This window comes from Drosophila virilis, chromosome 5 (assembly GCF_030788295.1).
Source record: "Drosophila virilis strain 15010-1051.87 chromosome 5, Dvir_AGI_RSII-ME, whole genome shotgun sequence".
Taxonomy (NCBI): domain Eukaryota; kingdom Metazoa; phylum Arthropoda; class Insecta; order Diptera; family Drosophilidae; genus Drosophila; species Drosophila virilis.
Window position 1 is genome coordinate 19,445,706 of NC_091547.1, and position 19,879 is coordinate 19,465,584.

Below are 19,879 nucleotides of genomic sequence, written 5' to 3' on the forward strand. Positions count from 1 at the left end.
TTTTCACTTTGCACATAAATAATATATTTATATATATATATATATATATATATATGTAAAATGTACAGCCCCCGCCCCGACACAGCGCACAAATTAACAAAGTGTGTGCATGCCCACAACCCAGTCCAGCCCGCTCCCACAAGCTAAACGAACGCCCAATGTGACAGCGGCACCACAGGGGCTCCCATGCTCCGCCTTTTAACCGGCTGTACATAGGCAGCACACACACACAGACACAGACACAAATGCACACACGCAAGCACAGCAGGCACATATAAAATTTACGCTCTTGCTCTCTCTCAGTTTTTACTTGGGTTCGCTCGCTTGCTCACGCATGGCTGCGTTTCGGCTTCCGTTTGTGCGCGTGTGTGTGTTTGTTTTTGTGTTTGTGTATGGGGCGCCATTTAATGCTTTGCTTTGTTGCTTCTCATTTGCTGGCAGCGCAGCAGCGACGCCGACGCCGCGCGCTTGGTGCGAGAATCCCAAAAGGCTGGCCACGCACCAACACATGCAGGGACACACACACACACACACACACACACACACACACAGACACGCATGCGCTGGGCAACTGGTTCGCCAAGCGCTCGATTATTTGTTGTTGTTGCTTTTATAGGCGTTGACGCCCGTTGCTTTGGCCGTGCCGTGCGACGACTGCGACGCAAGCGACGGCGACTGCTGCTTCGGGTTTCCTACGGCGCTTGGCTCTTGGCTCTGATTTAGTCACATTTTGGTGCTCGCGGCATTTGGACGTCCTCATTGTCGTGCCCACAACGACACGCGCAACAACAACGACCACAACAATTGCGATCCTTTGGCGTCGTTTGGTGTCGCGTGTTAATTGAAAATTTAAATTAAAAAAAAAAATTACAATAAAGGAATTCCTCAAATGCTGGTCAAAATTGCTGAGAAGCAGCTTTAAAGTTTAGTGACAAATGTTTAGTGCAAATTGTTTTGTTAATGCTGTTAAAGCAATACAAATTGATTGATTGATTGATTGATCGATTGCTGACAATGCCATGATGGCTTTAAAGATGTTGTATCGCGGTCCCAGTTCGCGTTTAGAGAATTTAATTGAAAAGATTCAAGCCACCAAGGAGATTACAAATAACGGTAATTAGTGCGAGATTTTAATTGAATTATTACAACAAGAATTGTTGGTGTATAGAAAGCCATATATATATACATATATATATAATTGTGTATGTAAACGTAACCTAGGTTTGAAGGCTTCGATTTTTGCCATATTTTTAAATATAGGTCAGTTTCTAATAGCTTGTAACTTCTGAACAACACATTTCTTATTAGAAAACCTTTTTTAAATCTTGAGAGCTACCAATAAAACATTTTCTAAAGTTTTATAAAACATTTTAGCACATCTTCCTGATGGTATGTACAGATGCCTAAGATCCACGAAAATGCAAGTTGACGTAATCTTAACTTAATATAATTTGAATGTCACTTACCAGGGAGAATATTTTTAACAAATATATTAATATTGAAAGGGAATGCTGTGCACTTTCTTTTAGGTATTGGTATCTGAAAGGAGGAAGGCAAATGCTTATTAGTCTTATAAGAAATCAGAATTAAGACCTTCCAAAAGGTAATTGGCATTAGCCAAGTGCAAACAAAATAAATTGGATTGAAAAGAAAAAGAACTTCACACTTTTATTTTACTAAATAAGAGCTCGACTAGAATACTTTTAATAGAAAGTGCACAATAAATATAATAATAATATAAATAATAAATATAAATAAATATATAATAATATATATAAATAATAATAAAAGGTTAATAGTTTTCGAATTTAAAATATATGTATATCTGTAGTATAACATAAAATTGAGCGCCATTTATTTTATCGATTCAAGTCTAAATAACCTAATCCAATATCAATTAGCCTTCATCTTATATCAATGATTTTCAGCTACATTCAAAATTAAATTCGAATAGTTTTCAAATGAGCCAAAAATCCTGTTTGAACTTCATTTTTTGAGAATTTCTTCAAAGCTACAATGTGTAGTCTGTAAATTGTAGGCAACTAATGTAACCGATCCATGTATATATATCCATAAAATCTTTATAATCGAATGGAAATTATCCTTAGATGAATCTATTTTCAAAATCTCTCCAAATGACTCAACAGAAAACTTCTCTGATCTCCATTTTCGAGTATTTCCCCCTAGACGTAATCTGTTCAACCCCTTTGTGACATCTTTATTCATTTAACCCAATCAAAACTGAAGATTTTGAAATCTCTTTTAACTTTCTTTGACCCAAGTAAACTCTTCTAACTGAAGACAATTCTCAATGTACGCCTATGCTCGTATATCGCAAACATGTTAATTAATCTGATGCATTATTTTCATGTTTGCCCAATTAAGGGAAAAACAAGTTGAAAATGCAGTTTGAGGAGCGACACTTCAGATCAGAGTTCAAGCGACGGCAGCCAAAACAAAAAGATACATTGAGATGGCTAGTTAAAAGATCTAGATAGATATATACTTATATATATATATATATGTACAGACGGATCAGGCACAATTAGCTTCAATTAAAGTTTTTCACAAAACGGAAAGTGAACCAAAAACCCGACGACACTTGGCGCGTGGTGATAGATGAGCAACCATATCGAAGTAGTTGTGTGCACTGAGAGAAATAACTTGACGATTTGGAAAGAAAACTAGCTGCGACTTTCCACCAGGGCCGAAGTGTCAAAGTATCTGGGCGTAATCCTGGCTAAACAAACTAAACAAAAAGTCTCCAGAAAAAAGCAAAATATATAGACAATTATAGAAGTGTCTCTAGAAAGGATCCTGGAATAAAGAAAGACTGCAATTCATTAAAGTGAAATGGATTTGGATAATTTGGGTAATTTGCAATAATCAAATGAAAAGAATTTTGAAGCAGAAAAAAATGATAGACGCAAAGTGTCTCATTGTGCTCTCCATTATGAAAGATCACAGCTATCAGCATAATTCGACTCAGCACTCGAAACAAATAAACAAGCTCAATTATTGTGCTCAGTGTATTATTAGAGTGACCCTCATTGCCCGATGCTAATGTGTGTGAGGCGTCAAGTGGCAGATCTTGTAATTAAAATGCTCTTAAGTACAAAAGCGCAATTAGTTTGCATGAAACAAACGTGCGGCTCATTTACAGGGGGAGGGGAAGTTGTATCACATGTGTCTGGGGTGGGAGGCAACACCAAACGTTGCATGCTAATTGAATTAAGTGTGGCGACCAATTCTGATAGCCAGCGTTGATTTCCTGCTGTCTTAGTCACAGAGATGCCGCCAAGCTAATAAGGATGCAGTCGCTGCCCACACGAGATGAGCTTAATTACAAATGCTGATGTAGCCCTCTGTTTCACTCTCCCATTACAGACATGTACAGCACGCACACCTCCTCCAGCTACTCGCCGAGCATCTCGGACGGCACATTGACGCCCAATTCGCAGCAGCATCAGCCACAATTGGCGACAGCTGCCGCGGCACACACATTGGAAGCCCCCAGCGGCGAGGAGTCTAAGGCGAATGGCGAAGCTGTTGCCGCACAGTCGGAGCTGGATCAGCAGGAGCAGGAGGCAGCCAGACCCAAGCGACCTGCACATTTGCATCATCATCATCATCATTATCATCATCAGCAGGCGCTGAAAATTGCGAACAAGCTGCGTAAAATCAATAAGGATGCCAAACTGGCAGCTGGTGGCACAGGACCAGGACACGGAACAGCCGCCAAGTTTGATAAGTTGACAGGCGAGGGCATTAAAAGTCGAGGCGACGGCTCCTATCAGTGTCAGTTCTGTGATAAATCATTTCCGCGTCTCGGCTACTTGAAGCATCACGTGCAGGTGAGTTCCTAGTCCTGCCCCTTAAACCCTCGCAACCCCACAAAGCTCAACAGGGTGACAAGGCACCACGAAAGGGGTTAATTACTTGCTCGACGCTGTCTAAGACGCTTACGTCTTGGCGTGGTTAGGTGGTTGGGTGGTTGGGTGGTTGCTGCTGCTCTGGTTCACTGGGCGGGTGCTTTTGGGTGGCGTGGTCGCAGAAATTGGGACACAACAATGTTTGGTGTCAATCTTGGCAGGCCACATTAAATTATCAAATGTCAGGCAGTAAAAGACAATTTCCAAAATTGCCATCGATTGCTCAAGCTCAAAATTTAACTGGGTTACAGGAGAGTGAAAATAGAAAAGTGAAAATAACAGCAAAACGCTTGGAAATTATATAAGTATAATAAATGCAATAGAACATGAAGAAAATTAATGAGGATTCGATAGAAAATACTGAAGAATTGCTAGAATTTAAAGTTTGAACAATTTTCGATCAATTCAAATCCGAAACTTCAGCCCATTTCTGATTTAAATAATGGGTACTTAGTATAGGGAATCAAAGCATATATATCATATATCTTAAAGTTATATCAAATAATCTATGAATGCGAGAGTTTCCTCTGGGAATATATAAAATAACATAAAGTTAGAAAGTGATCGATAGGAAAGAACTCAAAGCTGTGCCCGAAAGCAAATGGTTTTTCGTTCAGATATGTTTGAAACACAATTATTTTGATTTTGTTTAATTTATGTAAGGGAATGGCAGCACCTGTTTGACAAGTATATCTTGCCTAATATTTTATGATTTATTCCAGAGAAAATTTGGGTAGTCATAGATTTTTTGCAACAAGTTGAAGACCTTTGAGATCTGTGATATATATGCTCTGATTGCATACGGTCAGATAATTAATCGCATTCGTGCAGGAATTTTTATTAGCCTTAAAGCTACTCTGAAAATATTTCTATATATGAGATGCATATCAAAAGGCCTTTTTTAGATATCAAAACAAAATTCTTGGCGGCCGCCAAACTGGCTTCAAAGTCAAAGTTTCGGTAGCATTTCAAACGAAGCACGAAAAAAATACACGTAATACTCGATGGGTTCACCCAGTTGAAGGCATGCCTCATCCTGCTGTGATTCGTGTTGTTGTTGTTGTTGTTGTTGGCGGGGTAACAACGCCCATGACATCAGCAACTTGTTAGCCCAATTGCAACTGTGTTTAGGACAACTGCAGATCGTTTATCGCGACGCGCCGGGTTCTAACATACAGGCGCTGCCTTTGATCCTAGGCGGTTTATTTGGCTTTTCGGGCCATACTCGCACGTTTCTAGCAGAAGAAGTGAGGAGGGGGCTGGCATATATATGGAAATATGGGTATATGGTGATGAGGTTGATGATGTTGATGATTGGCGCGACAGTTTAAAAAACCATAACCGACACGAGAATTTGAGCGAGGCGTACGGTGCTAACTTGGCTAACTTGGTTAACTTGGCTCATATTGTGCAATAAGCCAGCTCGAGCTGGGGGGCTGCATACAAATGGGCTAATTTTTGCGTTTTTTTTTTCTTTTTTTTTTGCCACACTTCAAAGCGAATCCACCGCAGCTCGGCCCGGGCCGACCGCCAAAGAACCCAAAAAGCAAACCGGTTGCGGGTGTGTGTGGAGTAATCCCCCACCCCCCCCCCCCCCCCCCCCTTCTTGTCTCGCGCCCCAGCAAATTGTGGCGTTTGCGTTGCGCATTTAGATGAAGAGACGCAAGCGAAACACCTACGTTTACTGCCCAACTACCTCGCAACCCTGCGCCTGCTATGCAGATTCAGAATCAGTTTCAGACAAAAAAAAAAAAAACAGAACAGAAAAAAATTGAGATTTAGTCAACTGCAGCAATAAATTCAAGACAGGAATCGCCAAGTCAAGAACTTGACGACACAACAGCTTCTAAGAATTTCAAATAGGTTAGTCAGCCTCTGGCTCAGCCTGAGGCTCAGGCTCGGCCTCGGCAAAAGATATCAGAGCTCAGATTGCAGCCGAAACACTTGTTGAACTCTGCGCGTAATAAAGTGGCTCTCACTAATCTCCCTCTCTTCCCACTCTCTCTCTCTCTCTCTCTCTTTGTCTTTCTAGAGTCATGCCGAGCATTTGCCTTTCAAGTGCGAATATTGTGCCAAGCTCTTCAAGCACAAACGCTCCCGAGATCGTCATAAGAAGCTGCATACCAACGAGAGGAACTACAAGTGTCCGCATTGCGAGGCTGCTTTCTCGAGAAGGTAAGTGTTAAGACTCGAGTTGAGAAGAAAGTAAATATAGCTGATCCTTAGTAGAAACCTTAAAGACTCGGGCAGTTATTGAACTATTGAGATACTAATAAATTAGATGAGTAATAAGTAAAAAGAGGTAGCTGATGGTCAAGATGATAAAGATCATCAGATGGCTTGATTGAAATAAAGACGTCTAAGATATGATAAATTATAGATATAGTCTGGAAATAGTCTGGAGGAATCAAGCCAGACCAAGAAAAGCCCGCATAAAGAACCAACTTTTTAAGCTTACCAATGCTCAAAACTAAAACCTTTTCTCCCTCTCTCTCTCTCTTTCTCTCTCTTTCTATTATTCCCTTTCGACAGCGATCATTTGAAGATTCACATGAAGACGCACGACATTCAGAAGCCCTTCCAGTGCAGCATGTGCAATCGTGGCTACAACACGGCCGCAGCTTTGACCTCGCACATGCAGAAGCACAAGAAGAATGCCGCCATCCTGGCAGCTGGCGGCAATCCCAATGCCCTCAACTATAGCCCCAGATCGACGGGCTCCGCTTCCATTTCGAGCAATGGCAGCCTGCACAAGCGTCGCTATGCGCTGGCCCTCGCCTCCGACAGCAGTCCCAGTCGCTTGGACTTTCCCAAACGCTCTCGGGCTCATGTTCCGACCACGCCCACGCCGACACCGCTGCTGCGCTGCAGCTACTGCCCGAAGGTGACGGAGTTCAGCAGCCTGGAGCAGCTGAATGCGCATCTGCAGAGCGCACACGAGCAGCGAGAGACGCGCAGCTCGACCGCCACGGCTGGCGTGGAGTCTGGAGAGGCTGTACAGGCGAATGGCTTTCAGCTGAGCTGCGAATACTGCACGATGAAATTTGCGAATATCGCTGCGCTGTTTCAGCACATGCGGGCCACACACTTGGATAGGCTGAGCAGTCCGAACTCCTATTACGAGCACTTCAATCGCCTAGCCACGGCGGGCACATTTAGTCCCAGGCTGGCGCTGGAGCTGCCCAAGATCAAGCAGGATCTGGCCAGTCCACAGCCGCAAGCTGCCGAAAAGCCGGAACAGGAGCTGCCCACAGACCTGAGCAGCAATAAGCGTCGCCCGTTGACGCCGCCGGGCGTCTTCTTTTGCAATCAATGCAATGCCGGCTTGCCGGACTTCGAGAGTTTCCGGAATCATCTGAAGACGCACATAGCCGAGGGCATGCAACTAATCTGTCCACACTGCGGCCTGAGTCTGCCCGAGCAGAGCGAATACGAACGCCACGTGGTTGCCCATTTCTTGATCAGCAGCTCCGAGTTCAACTGCAGCGCCAGCTGCGGCAAATCCTATGCCAAGGCCGAGGAGCTGCAGCAGCATTTGCTCAGCGAACACGTGCTCACGATGCTCAAGTGTGCCCTCTGCTCGGAGCTGTGCGAGAATCGTATGTCCATGCAGCTGCATCTGGCCTGTGCGCACAGCCAGGAGTCGAAGCTGTTGCGGTGCAGCGCCTGCCTGGAGCTCTTTCGCAGCGACACGGACTTCCATGTGCATGTCAAGACGCGTCACCAGCTCGATCGTGGTTCGGCAAATGGTGGTGCTGCCGCTGCCGCCGCCGCTGCTGCGGCTGCCGTCTCCGCGCCCGCCAATCCGCTGCAGTGCATGTTCTGTCGCGCTGTTTGCGGCTCGGAGCTGGAAATGCATTTCCATTTGGCTGCGCATGCGCGACAATTCCGCTGTCCCAGCTGCCCGGAAACGTTCCATGTGGAATTTCTGCTCGATCGCCATATGCAGAGCCAGCATGGCGGCGGCGTCAAGGATAAGGAGCCCGGCTCCAATATGGGCAGCCTCTATGTGAATGCCCTGCTGCCGCCCCTGGCAGCTGCTGCCGCTGCCGCCGCCGCGGCGACCAACAACAACAACAACAACAACAACAGCAACCTGCACATCGACTACAATGTGGCCTTCAAGGGCCTCTTCGGCGGCACGCCCAGCCCAGCACAGTCGAACAGCAAATTCTATAGTCCACTGCAGGTGGACACCAGCGCGTTGAAGCCACAGCAAACGCCGCATCCGGCACTGATGTACGGCCTGAGCCAGCGCTATCTGATGGAAATGTATGCGGCCAAGGCCACATCGCCGGCAGCCAGTGCACCCGAGCTGCCGGCTGCCAGCAGCCAGGCAACGGCGACAGCGTCCAGTGCAGGCGGTAGCAGCAGCTACAGCTGCGGCATGTGCGAGCGGCAGGATTTGCGCAGCGAGGCGGAGCTGCACTCGCATCGCAAGCTGGCGCACAATCTCAAGACGGGCGTCAGCCTGAGATGCGCCTATTGCTCCGGCAATTACAAGTCGCGCGCCGAGCTGGAGCAGCACATGAAGAGCTGTCACAATTCGAGCGGCAAGCACAAGTGTCTCATCTGCGACGAGATCTTTCCCTCGCCCGCCATACTCGCCGAGCACAAGCTGCAGCACAGCAAGGTGGGCCAGTCCGGCAAGTGTGCCCACTGTGGCCAGCAGCTGGAGCATGTGGCCGCCTTTCGGGCACATCTCGGCGAGCATGGCAATGACGGGCACCTGCCCATGGCCTGCATCTGTTGCCGGCAGACATTGCACTCGGAATTCGAGCTCAGCTTGCATGCCAAATTCCACACCAAATCGCCGGGCAGCGGCAGTCTACAGGAGCCGGTCTGTGCTCTGTGCCTGGAACCGTTGCCGGGCGCAGCGGGTGAGACGGCCAAGCTGTGCGAGAAATGCTGTCGCAAGCATAATCTCAATGGCAAGCGCAAGGAGTCAACGGCGGCAGCACCTCCTGCGCCACCTGCTGCTCCCCCTGCGACGGCAAGCACTGCCTATCTAGAGAATCGCTGTAATCTGTGCAAAATGATACTACCGCACGCCCAGAAACTGCAAGAGCATCTCGTCGAGCACACCTTTGCCGGCACCGAGCAGCGCGGCTTCAATTGCTACATATGCTCCGCGGTCTTTACGGCGCCCGCTGGCCTCTTGACCCACATAGCCGAGCATGGCGCTCGTCCCTATGACTGCAATCTGTGCCCGGAGAAGTTTTACTTTCGCGCCGAACTCGAGCATCATCAACGCGCTCACGAGCTGCGACCGCCACCACCAGCAGCAGCTCGTGCCGCACAGCCCAAACAGGAGACGCACAGCTCCACGGCCAGCTCACCCCTGGCGCCCAGTCCCAGTCATGTCAAGCAGGAACTGTACGAGTCAGAAACGGCCAACTCGCCCAATGCTGAGCAGCCCATTCAGGAGGAGGAGGAATATATCGAAGTGGAACAAGTGCCGCAGGAGACGCTGCGCTCCGGCGAGCTGCTCAGCACCGAGCGCTCCAGCAGCAGCGCCTGAGCCGTATTCCAAGTATTAAGCAACTAATTAATCTATCTTTGACACAAGACACAAGAAACGACGTAAAACTATTTAACAGCATCTTAAAACTCTAGCGTCCTTGAGATTAAGTATATATGTAGAAGCATTATAGAGAAAAAAAGTTCAATATTAGTGGCATTCCCTCCTCAAAAAAAGTATCCCTTTAATAGCTTATATAAAAGACTGTTTCCCCATTACAACTCAGAATACTGATTCATCATCTGCTCAAATAATTTCATTCCAAGTTGAATTTGACTACAACAAAATAATTATTGCGCATTCAAATTTTCGTTTTGACATTTACAGGAACTTTCTGAAAATCCCTTAAATATTTGAATTTAAAAAAGATTTCCTCTTAAACATCTTTTCAAATTTTTTTTCATTAAAAGAAGAAAGATAGGCTAACTTATCTAGAGAAGTTTTTAAAAAATAAAGAAATTATTTAAAATAAAAAAATAAAAGATTTTTTTTTTAACAAAAATTCCCTAGAAAGTTTGTTGTCTCTTACCAAAATGATCCTTTCCTTCTTTTTTTAAAGTACAAAAATATTGAAGGGACATTTAAGAGAAAGTTTTTCTTCAAGTTCCCTAGATATGTTTTTTCTATTATTTAAAATCCTTTTCCTTTATCCTTTTCTTTCAATTTAAGCTTTAAGTTATTTTCTTTTATAAAAATAGTACCTAAGTTAAGCTGAGTTTATCTATATTTATTTATTATATTAAACTACATTTTATTATTTAAAGTCTAGATTGCCTAAAAACTAGGTTCATGTTAAATAAATAAAGTCTTGCCGCTTTAATGCCCCAGTTTTGTATGTTTTAAAGAAACAGCTTAATACTAAATTAAAAAAAAAATATATATATATATCTATATTTAAATAAAACCATGTTTAACACATAAAAATAAAAACTATGCCTAGCTAAGTAATATCATAAATATTATAATATTTTAAAAAATAACAACACATACGCCTAGTGTAGTTTTCTTAACTTAAAACAAAAAACAAAAAAAAAAAAACAAAAGAATAAATTTTATGTGTGATAGTTTTCAAAGATAAATACAATGAATTTTTCTACTTCTATATAATATGATAACTAGTTTGTATATTACAATAGCTCCCAATGTTCAGTTTATGTTATAGCTAAAGGCGCAATGCGTTCCCTTCAGTATTTTAATAGTGTATACCCAGATTTATATATGTATGTACATTTTATGATTTCGCATAATCAACGTATGGTAACTAAAATTATGATCTATGTCTTACATAAGCACCAAGCATTTTTAATGTGTAGCATATAAAAAAAAAAAACTAAATAAAAGAAAAGGGAAACCAGACACTACAAAATATCTAGAGTAAATAAAATGAAACACAAGTTGAAACCAAAAATAAAAAAAAAAAACACATATATATATATATATATATGTATATATAACAAAAACCTCGCGTAATTTCTTTTATGGGTTTACTTAGAAGTTTCGCCTGTAAATCTGATAAGATTTTTTTTATGGAAGCTGACGACATGCGTCTGCGTCAGGCGCTTCAACAATTTTATGGCGAATATTTTGTGTGGCTTTTTGATACCCTGTAAACAAAAGACGACTGGGCATGGCAGACAACACCTGTATGAAGTAGAGAATGTATCCTTTTATAGGTTAGTCTATGAGATCTATGGAATAGTGTAAAAAACTAACTTCTGGACATCTGTGAACCAATTTTTATTTCTGCTGCTCGTATAGTGTCTGCGGAGAATGAGGTTAGCCTCTGAAGGTCTATTTCTATTGAACTCAGAGATTCTGACAGCTAGAGTTATGAATATTGGTACAAACATGCTTATCAGCATTGGGAATTACTGGATGTCCCAAAATAAAGTGCATATTAATGTAACAAGCTGAAGAAACTCGTAAGTTACCATCCTAAAGGGGAAATTTTTTTATCCCAAGGAACTCGGGAACTAAAAAAGCTAGATATACGGTAAGTGGAATGCAGGCACTTATAGGGTATATATATCTTCTAAAGTGGTCAGGCTCTATGGCATACTTCACATTTAACAGTTTTTACCAAAAGTATATATATATTATGTTGGCTACGAACGTGTCTAACATGCTTTTTATGCAAACAAGTAAGATTTAAGTTGTGCAATTGCAGTCAGCAGGGTATCTGCTAGTCAGCCAAGAGCGTCTTAATTTTGCTGGCTGTTAATTTCTGGTGGTTTTCGGCGACCGCGACACGTAACGACCATAAAAAAGGTGCGCGCGAGGGTAACGCGTTTTGGGATTTCTTGTTGTACACATATTTTTTTTTTGTTTTTTTTTTTTTTTTATTCGAGGCGACACAGCAAATTGGCGCTGGGTGATGCCTATCTGTAAGACCGGTGGCAATTATGCCTGGCAAAAAGATAAGAAAAGCTGCTGCTGCTGCTTCTGTCCCGGCTGCTGTTGCGGCTGCTTCCTAGAATGCAATGCACTGGCTAATCCAGGCAGGCACAGGAGCACCTCCTGCTTCTAAGAAGCAATTGCAAATAAATTGCATTTAATAAATTGCCAGCGTGAAAAGGGAGCGCGAGAGAGAGAAGGCGGGAATGAAACGAGAAAGAGGGAGAGAGAGAGAGACCTGTGCACCTGTGCAACGCACTCGGATGGTGACAATTGTTGGCTCTTGACCACGTCGGCAATCATCACAAATCAATAAAAATGTTTATCATCAGCAATTGGTTCAACTTAGCAGCCGCTAAACACCGGCAGTAGTTAATTAGCGCCATGCCCGGAATGCCAACGCGTCCAAGCTGGAAAACTTGAAAAACCAATTCCCCGACAACAACTCGGATTGAAAGCCAAAGCCTCCAGCCTCCAGCATCCAGCTGCAACTCCAGCATCGGCCTCCAACTGGCAGCTCCATTGATCGTTTTCGCCGCCCAGACCGCCAGGCGCGTCCACTCCGCTCCACTCTCGGAGAGACACTGTCTTCTCTCGCGCTCTCTGGCGCTGTTTCCGCGAATTGTATTTATTTTTTCCTTTTTCTTTTTATTTGATTTGCCGTCACCAATATGTCCAAAGCTATTGGATCTAAATCAAAAGCCACCTCCTGAGTATCACGCATCGATTCGCGTCGATTTATTTTTTGGTATTCGCGGCATTTGACGGGTTTTTACAGCCAGTTGCTGTATGCAATTACCGTGGCACAAATGCAATTCAATTGGGTACAAAATATTATGGAAAAGCTGCCATTAACACAGTTTATATTACAAACAATGCTTGTTTCTTAAGACTTGCCATATGATGAAGAATATGAAAATTTTGAGTCATCTACGAACCAAAGTTATCCAGAAAAAAAGCAAGTCTTGCTGAGATTCAAAGCTCAACGACAAGAAAAAAGTTACTTTAACATAAGAAAGGGATAAGAAGAGGATGATTCTCTAAAAAGTTTAGGAAAAATAAACTTTATTAAAGTTAAAGATATCCGAATGAATGAAAACTCTTTCATATAGACATACAACCTGACAAGGTGATTTCAAATGAATAAAAAGTCTTCTAAATAAGAAGTTACTTGAGCTGAGAACTAAGATACTTTCAAAAAAGAAAAATATATAATAGATTTTTTTTATAAAAGAAAGAAACTTTTTAAGAAGAAAAAGTTGCTGTATCTAATAGAAGAACAGAGTCTCTAAGAAGATATTTTATTTTGTAGAAGAAGAAAAGACTATCTACGAAGGCGATGATATTGTATCTTTTATATGAGCTAGGAGAAACTCTCTAGGAAAAATGTATTGTATATTGTAAAAGAAGAAGACTCTTTAAGAAGAAGATAATGTATCTTGCTGGAGCGAATATATATTTAAATAAACCTTCAACCTAAATATATTACTAAAGATGAAGTTAAAATTCGAGTCTTATTAAATCCGTGATTCCTTACTGGAAACCTTCTAGGATTAGAGCGATAATGACTAAGATATTAATCTAATCAGTTTTTTGAATTGCCTGAGAATCGACTCAATCACTCAAGGTAGATCTGTCAACCAGGTTGTGGTCATGCTTGATTTTTTGTACCACGGTGCGGCGTTTGAAAGTCTGCGCGACTTGACTTGACTTGCCCGACAGCCAAGTGGAGCAACTGTGCCCGTTGCCTCAGCTGCATGTTTTGACGTCTCTTTGGCTGTTTGGCGACGCATTAGCAGCTACTCCTTGTCATGGAAGAGCCCCCCGCCCCGGCGCTCCTACTGCTGCTGCTGCTGCTGCTGCTGCAGTGCCCCATTGTAGTTAAGTGTTGGCCTTCGCCAGGCATGCCGCAAGTTGGCAGCCGCAAACCGAACACACTCCGCCCCGCCCGACTGCAGTTGTGGCATGTGAGCGTCTAAAACATTTGGAAAAGCGCTGCAAGCCTTAAGAGTTGTTGCTTTATTGTTGGGGCTAAGCGCGCGTAACTTTGACAAATGAAGAAGCGAGCAGCCCGAGCGACAGCACCAGACATATTTGGCCAGATGATGATGCGGATGATGTGCCTGATGGCCAAAAGCCAACAGCGAACACCTAAACCAAAACCAAGACCAGCGCCTCATAATGGATACAAATGATGATAAAGCTCTGGCCCCCACCAGTTGCCGTTTGTTGAATGGGAGCTGCCGTCAAAATGGGCAAATGTCGAGCAGAAATGTTTTCGCATGCCTTATTAAACAACGAAAAGTGAAATATGCTTGGCGTTTTTTTTTTCTGCTTCTTCCCTGGCTCTTTCAAATACCCTGTGTAAGACATGAAAGTGTGTGAAACAGTGCATGATGAAACTTGGGACGCGTACGACGAACAACATGCAGGCCCGACTCTTCTAAGATCTGAGACTGTCCCATGGAACTCACATATCATAAGAGCTGGCATCCTAAAATTTGGTATGAAAACTTGTGTTGGGCTAACTTGATTACATTTTTATTTCCATCAATTACTAGCGTGTTCTTAGCGCATATTCCTAAGTTTTTGGATCAACTCAAAGTAAAAATCATTAGCTTATTACGTGGTATCTAACAGCTAGTCAATATATCTTTAAGACACTTCAACTTGCATTATTTTGTTTTTTGTTTAAGCTCTCGGTTTTTCGCAAGGGTAGCGACTCCCGCACAAACACGCAACGACCCTCACTGGCAACCCCCCCTTTTCACATTGAGACAAGGGGCAAATGCTTCCTTCCGGCATGGTATGGAATGGCATACGGAACAGGCTCCGGAGCGAAAGGCAGAGAATTTGCACTGTGAATGTGTGCCAAACATGCGAAGTAAGAGCTGACGACCCACACCCACACACATAATATTCATTACCGGCTTATTAACGTGATTTACCGATGGGGGTGATGCTGTCTGTTATGCTGAAGGATATGGCTCAAGGATGCTTAAGGATGTGGCATGTTGCAGCCAGGCTGGGAAACTGACTTCTAAAGCGCCATATAGCATATCCGTTGTCAATAAAGCTGTTAATGATACCGTGCGAATTTCTTGATGGATGAGCCTGTGCAGGAAATATGTCAGGCTGCAAAACCGTAATATCCCAAACATATACTTAATATATAATATTATATACTCTAAAGCTGTCATATGCAAATCAACACAGGAAGCTCATCAGAAGTCTAATGGAACTGTCCAAATTGGGTTGCGGGGAGCGGCAGATTATGTCAATTAGCTGTCACTTCCTGTGCTCAATTGAGTTAAACAGTTCGGTTACTTTATTTGCCTTATCATTTTTTAATGGACCCTGGAAAGGGCATTTCACCTAACTCATGACATTTGTAACAAATGAAAGAGGAGACAATTACAAAGTAATATATTCCTGAACGATTCGAGCTTTTATTGCCTTTAAGTTAAAGTCAATCGGATCGACCAAGAACAGAGTTTCCTAAAGTTTCATAAAGATCTTCACACACAACAAGCTTGTCTTGCTCGAAACTCTATAAAAACTTTATTTTTCAAGATACCCTAACCAGGAGTTTTAACTACATTTGTTATAGCTCATATTGGAACAATTAAACTTGTGCATGGTAAATATATTTCAAAAATTTTGACTGCCTTAAAGGGCATTTCAACTGCGACTCTCTTTTCTTTCTACTTCCTGCTTTCTTGCTTTGTCTTTTGCGCCTAACTAATTAAATGACCCCCAGTTGAAGTTGCAGTTGCACTTAGCAGTCCATGTTGAGGCTCATCTTCATGTAGGCGCTAATTTAATTAATAAACTTGCAGCTGGCACGCGTGATCTTTATCTGGCATTATTAATAGGCAGATCTATGGATATGCAACACATATCTGTCTGACCCTAGTCCGAGCTTAATTATGACAATGCGCACGAGCTAAACAGCCCAAAGCTACCCACATTACTCTAAAGATACATAAGAGACACAGATACAGATACAGATACATTCACAGCCAAAAGATACAGCTACATTTACAGTTAACAGTTGCCGCAATTTGCGCCTCTTTCATTGGCTGGCCAGGTATATATATGTGTGCGTGTGTGTGTGTGTGTGTGTGTGCTTGGTGTTTATGTACAAGATTCGTGCCAGCTATCGGCTTAATATGTAGCCACTCGTTTATGTATCTGTATCTCGAGGCGTGGCATGGGTGTGCTAAGATACATTTCGCTTGGCTCGAAAGCAGGTCAAATGTTAAGTAACTCAAGCCAAAACTAAGGGAACTAAGTGAAAGCACGAAATGCTTTTAGCAAATTTCAGTTAAGTTATTTAAGAGCTACAGCTTTGGGTCTATACACAAAATATACATACTAAATTTAGTACAAGGCAATAAATATTAAAGTCGCTGTTAGCTACTGTCAAAGTGACCATGGAAGTGTTGTACAAAAGTAAAGTGAGCCTAGAAACTTTAGCATTGAGGTTTAAATAGTTTTCAGAGTCAGCTGCCTCTTATCAATTAGTTCGCTCACAAAGCGTTATTTACCTTTAACCTAAGGAACTTTTTGTTAAAATATATACACAAAACTAGGGTAGAATATTACCTTTTACAATCTAGTGAAGGGGATTAAGTCACTGATAAAGTGACCATGAAGGCGATGTATAATCTAAAGTAAGCTTTAATAGTTTTTGAGAACTTATTCATAGATATTTTTATAACCTGAATCCATTAAAAATTGATAAAAAAGGAAATCATGGTTTTGTGCAAATTCATATGGAAGAGGGAGAAGCAAGCATCTCCGACCCCATAAAGTATATATATTCTTGATCTGCGTCAACAGCCGAGACGATCGATTCGTCCTTCCGTCCGTCGTACGTACGTATAACAGCAGGGGAAATTTTGAATATAGATCGTCTAACCGATAACTTGACTCGATTCCAAGCAATCGATTAAAATCTATATATCAAAAAGAATCGTCTATAAAATGACCTTGGAGGCCGACTACACAACATAGCGAAAAATGTATGCATCGCAGACATTTCAATATACCTTCTTATATCATATTTACTTCCGGCAAAGCAACTGTAGAGTACTAGCAAAAGTTTTGAGAGAGATTTGTTTTTTGAATGGCTGAAAATGCCGTTTTCCTGCTCTCCCGCAAAATCATTTCCCTCTGGGGCTCATGTCTCAGGGCAATAATAATATTTACATCAATCAGGAATTATGATTATATTACCACAGCAATTAATCTGCACACGATCTCCAACATATCCATAACACAGGCTCCTTTTCTTCTACTCTCCCTGCGCTTGCGATGAATGGATTCGAACGTGCCGCGAGTGCGTTATGTAAATCGATATCGATATGGTGAAGGATCGCGCAATTGATTGATTGCCATACAGGACATGCAGCACCAAACGCAGCAGCGAAACAACAATAAAGGACTCAGGACGCAGCACACAGGACACGAATTGTTAGCGCGTTTGGTTTTATTTTTATTTGTATTGTTTTCTTTTTTAATTCGGGGTTGGCATTTGCGGGCGGTTTGTTTTTGTGCGCAATTTATAAAGTTGCTGACACAATAATAGCAGCCAGGATAGCGCGAGGATCACGGTTAGAACAAGCCAAACGGAGCCAGGACCAAGGCAATACAAGGCACCAAGGCACCTCCGCCTTTAATTCTCGCGAAAAATTAAAAAGGAGCTGCAGCCCAAAAGTATTGTATTACCAGCTAGAGAAACGGTAGAGACGACTGAGACAGAGTCCCAAGTTTGGTCGCCTTGATAAGACCCCAAGGCTGCATAAAAGGTCCTTAAAGACAATAGGGAGCCGCAGCGTTTCAAGCAAAAGCATTTCCTTGTACCTCGCTGGCTCTGCGCCTTATTCTCAATTCCTTATCACAGCGAAAAGATCAAATTTCAAGAGAGCAAGAGCAAGAGCAAGAGCTCAAGATCGCTGGGAAAGGATGTGCACATCTTATTGGACTGAGAGAAAATAAAATACACAAACTCAAAAGCTTTTGCAGGCGGTGCAGAAGTCAATGTATGGTTTATCAAGAGGCAGACTCGTGTGTTTTACCTAAACAGCTCGAAAATACATTGATTAAGATTATTTGTCATAAATTTAAAATGACATTTTTTTTAGCATTTCTTCCTTTCTTCGAGTATTTCAAACGACTCTACTTCATTCATTTTCTGCTGTTAGATCTTTCATTGACACCTTGAATTGGAGCATGTGGTTCAAACCCACCAGCTTGGTTCAAACCCACCTGTTTTGCCAATTTCTGGGCTGCATTGAAAATATTTCATGGCTGCTAAACTTCTCCATTTTCCCTTGAAAGCATGCGAGTTCATATGAATTTTATGGATAGTTTAAAGAAATTGGGTTCGAGAATTAGATTCGAACCAGCTTGATCGCCTTGTATTTGCCTGCATTAGTTTATATTATTTAATGAGAATTTTTATGGCAGTTACGCATAGCTAAAAATATTAAAGAATATCTGGTTCGAACCGGCATGGTTCAAACCCGCTTTGGTCGCTTTATATTGGACTGCATCAGTTAATATTATTGGATGGTTCCTAAACTTTTCCATTGCCACATTAAAATTTCTATGACTCTCATGAATAGTTGCAAACACTTTGGGAATACCAGGTTTGAACCAGCTTGCTTTCATTATTTCATTAATTTCATGAGGCTGCATGGGTTAATATGCAGAATTGCTCAGGCTGATTCTTAGCATTGCTGCAGCGCTTGGCTGACACTTGACCAGAAGCTGGGAGTTCGAGTCAACGGACGCTATATGGATCGGTGGCATTATGGGTATTACATAAGCTGGAACTTACACGAATGATGACCAGAGCTGGGTCTGTGGCTGTCGTATAAACGATTCGGCAGAATTGAAGACCTTCATTAAATTTTGAGCCAGAATTTTGTGGTAACTTGTTCTACGCTCGCCTTTAATGACCCAAGCACACACACACACGCACAATCTTACAGTTGGCCGGAACGAGGAGGGGGAGGGAGGTAAATTTCACAATTTTGCTTGGGTCTTTTAGTGGCCCTGGCGCTGTGTCCAGATCCAAGAGCCAAGTGCGTTTTGACCTCTTGGCGCGTACGTGCCTGGCCTCAGAGTGTGACAAACTGGTTCAAGTGGTTTGTTGCTGTTGTTGTTGTTGTTGCTGTTGTTGTTGTTTTTATGACTTAATGCCGCGCACGCCGCGCTATTTCAATTACAGCCCAAAGAAGTTGTCGCTAGTTACAAACTATATACAACACACACACGCACACACACACACACACACACACACATCAGGAACCAGCTAGCCGACACTTTCATTAGGCTGATGCTCCACAGCCGTCAAATTGCTGCACGCGCCCTCAACTGGTAGCTGCCCCCGCGGTCCAGGTGCCAAAAAATGGGACGCATTATTTATGAAACAGAAGAAACAGCGACAACAAAAATGGAATGAAGAGTGAAGCTTGGTTAGCAATGGGTGTGCGCGACGGGAAGACACCCTGTACGCTGCGGTAGTCGCTAGACCTTGTCGAGTCACCCTGTTCTTTAATTTTAAGGGGTATTCAATAAGGGAACTAAGGTAGGTATCCAATAAGGAAATAAATCTTGTTCTATGTTTGCCTCGGGCGAATCTTAATACCTAGTTTTTACTTTATAGCAGAAAATCGATATTTATCGGTTTTGGGGCGATGAATTCAATAAATAATATTTGATACAGTCCCAAATAGTTAGTAATCCAATAAAAATAGCCAATAAATTTAATATATAATTGAATAGATAAATAATATGTGCTTAAAGAAAGGCTGAAAATCGATATATATAGGGCGTGCGAAAATCTTATTTCTAAATGCCTCTAGCCTTGAAGTAGCCATAAAAGCCATATGTACGGTCGGACAGACAGGTGGACATGAATAGCTCGCCCCTTTTGTTGCTGTTGATTATGAAAATATATATATATATATATATCATGGGTTCGACTCTTACGCACAAAGGCCCAACGCCAATATGCCCG

General features: G+C 42.5%; 1 protein-coding gene and 1 long non-coding RNA gene across 2 annotated transcripts in view; one reads left to right on the forward strand and one right to left on the reverse strand.

The window, feature by feature from the left end:
• LOC138911372 (uncharacterized) overlaps window positions 1-19,879 on the reverse strand; it is a 51,409-nt gene that overhangs the window by 31,011 nt on the left and 519 nt on the right. Inside the window, exon 2 of the long non-coding RNA XR_011416917.1 lies at window positions 1,467-1,539. This is a non-coding gene — a long non-coding RNA (uncharacterized lncRNA). The remainder of the gene's footprint in view (window positions 1-1,466; window positions 1,540-19,879) is intronic.
• Window positions 743-9,817, forward strand: L (zinc finger protein Lobe). The gene is made up of 4 exons (XM_002049375.4): window positions 743-1,113; window positions 3,388-3,854; window positions 5,965-6,107; window positions 6,465-9,817. Exons 1-4 carry the CDS (start codon window positions 1,020-1,022, stop codon window positions 9,451-9,453), a joined length of 3,693 nt encoding a protein of 1,230 aa, XP_002049411.1. The 5' UTR covers window positions 743-1,019; the 3' UTR covers window positions 9,454-9,817.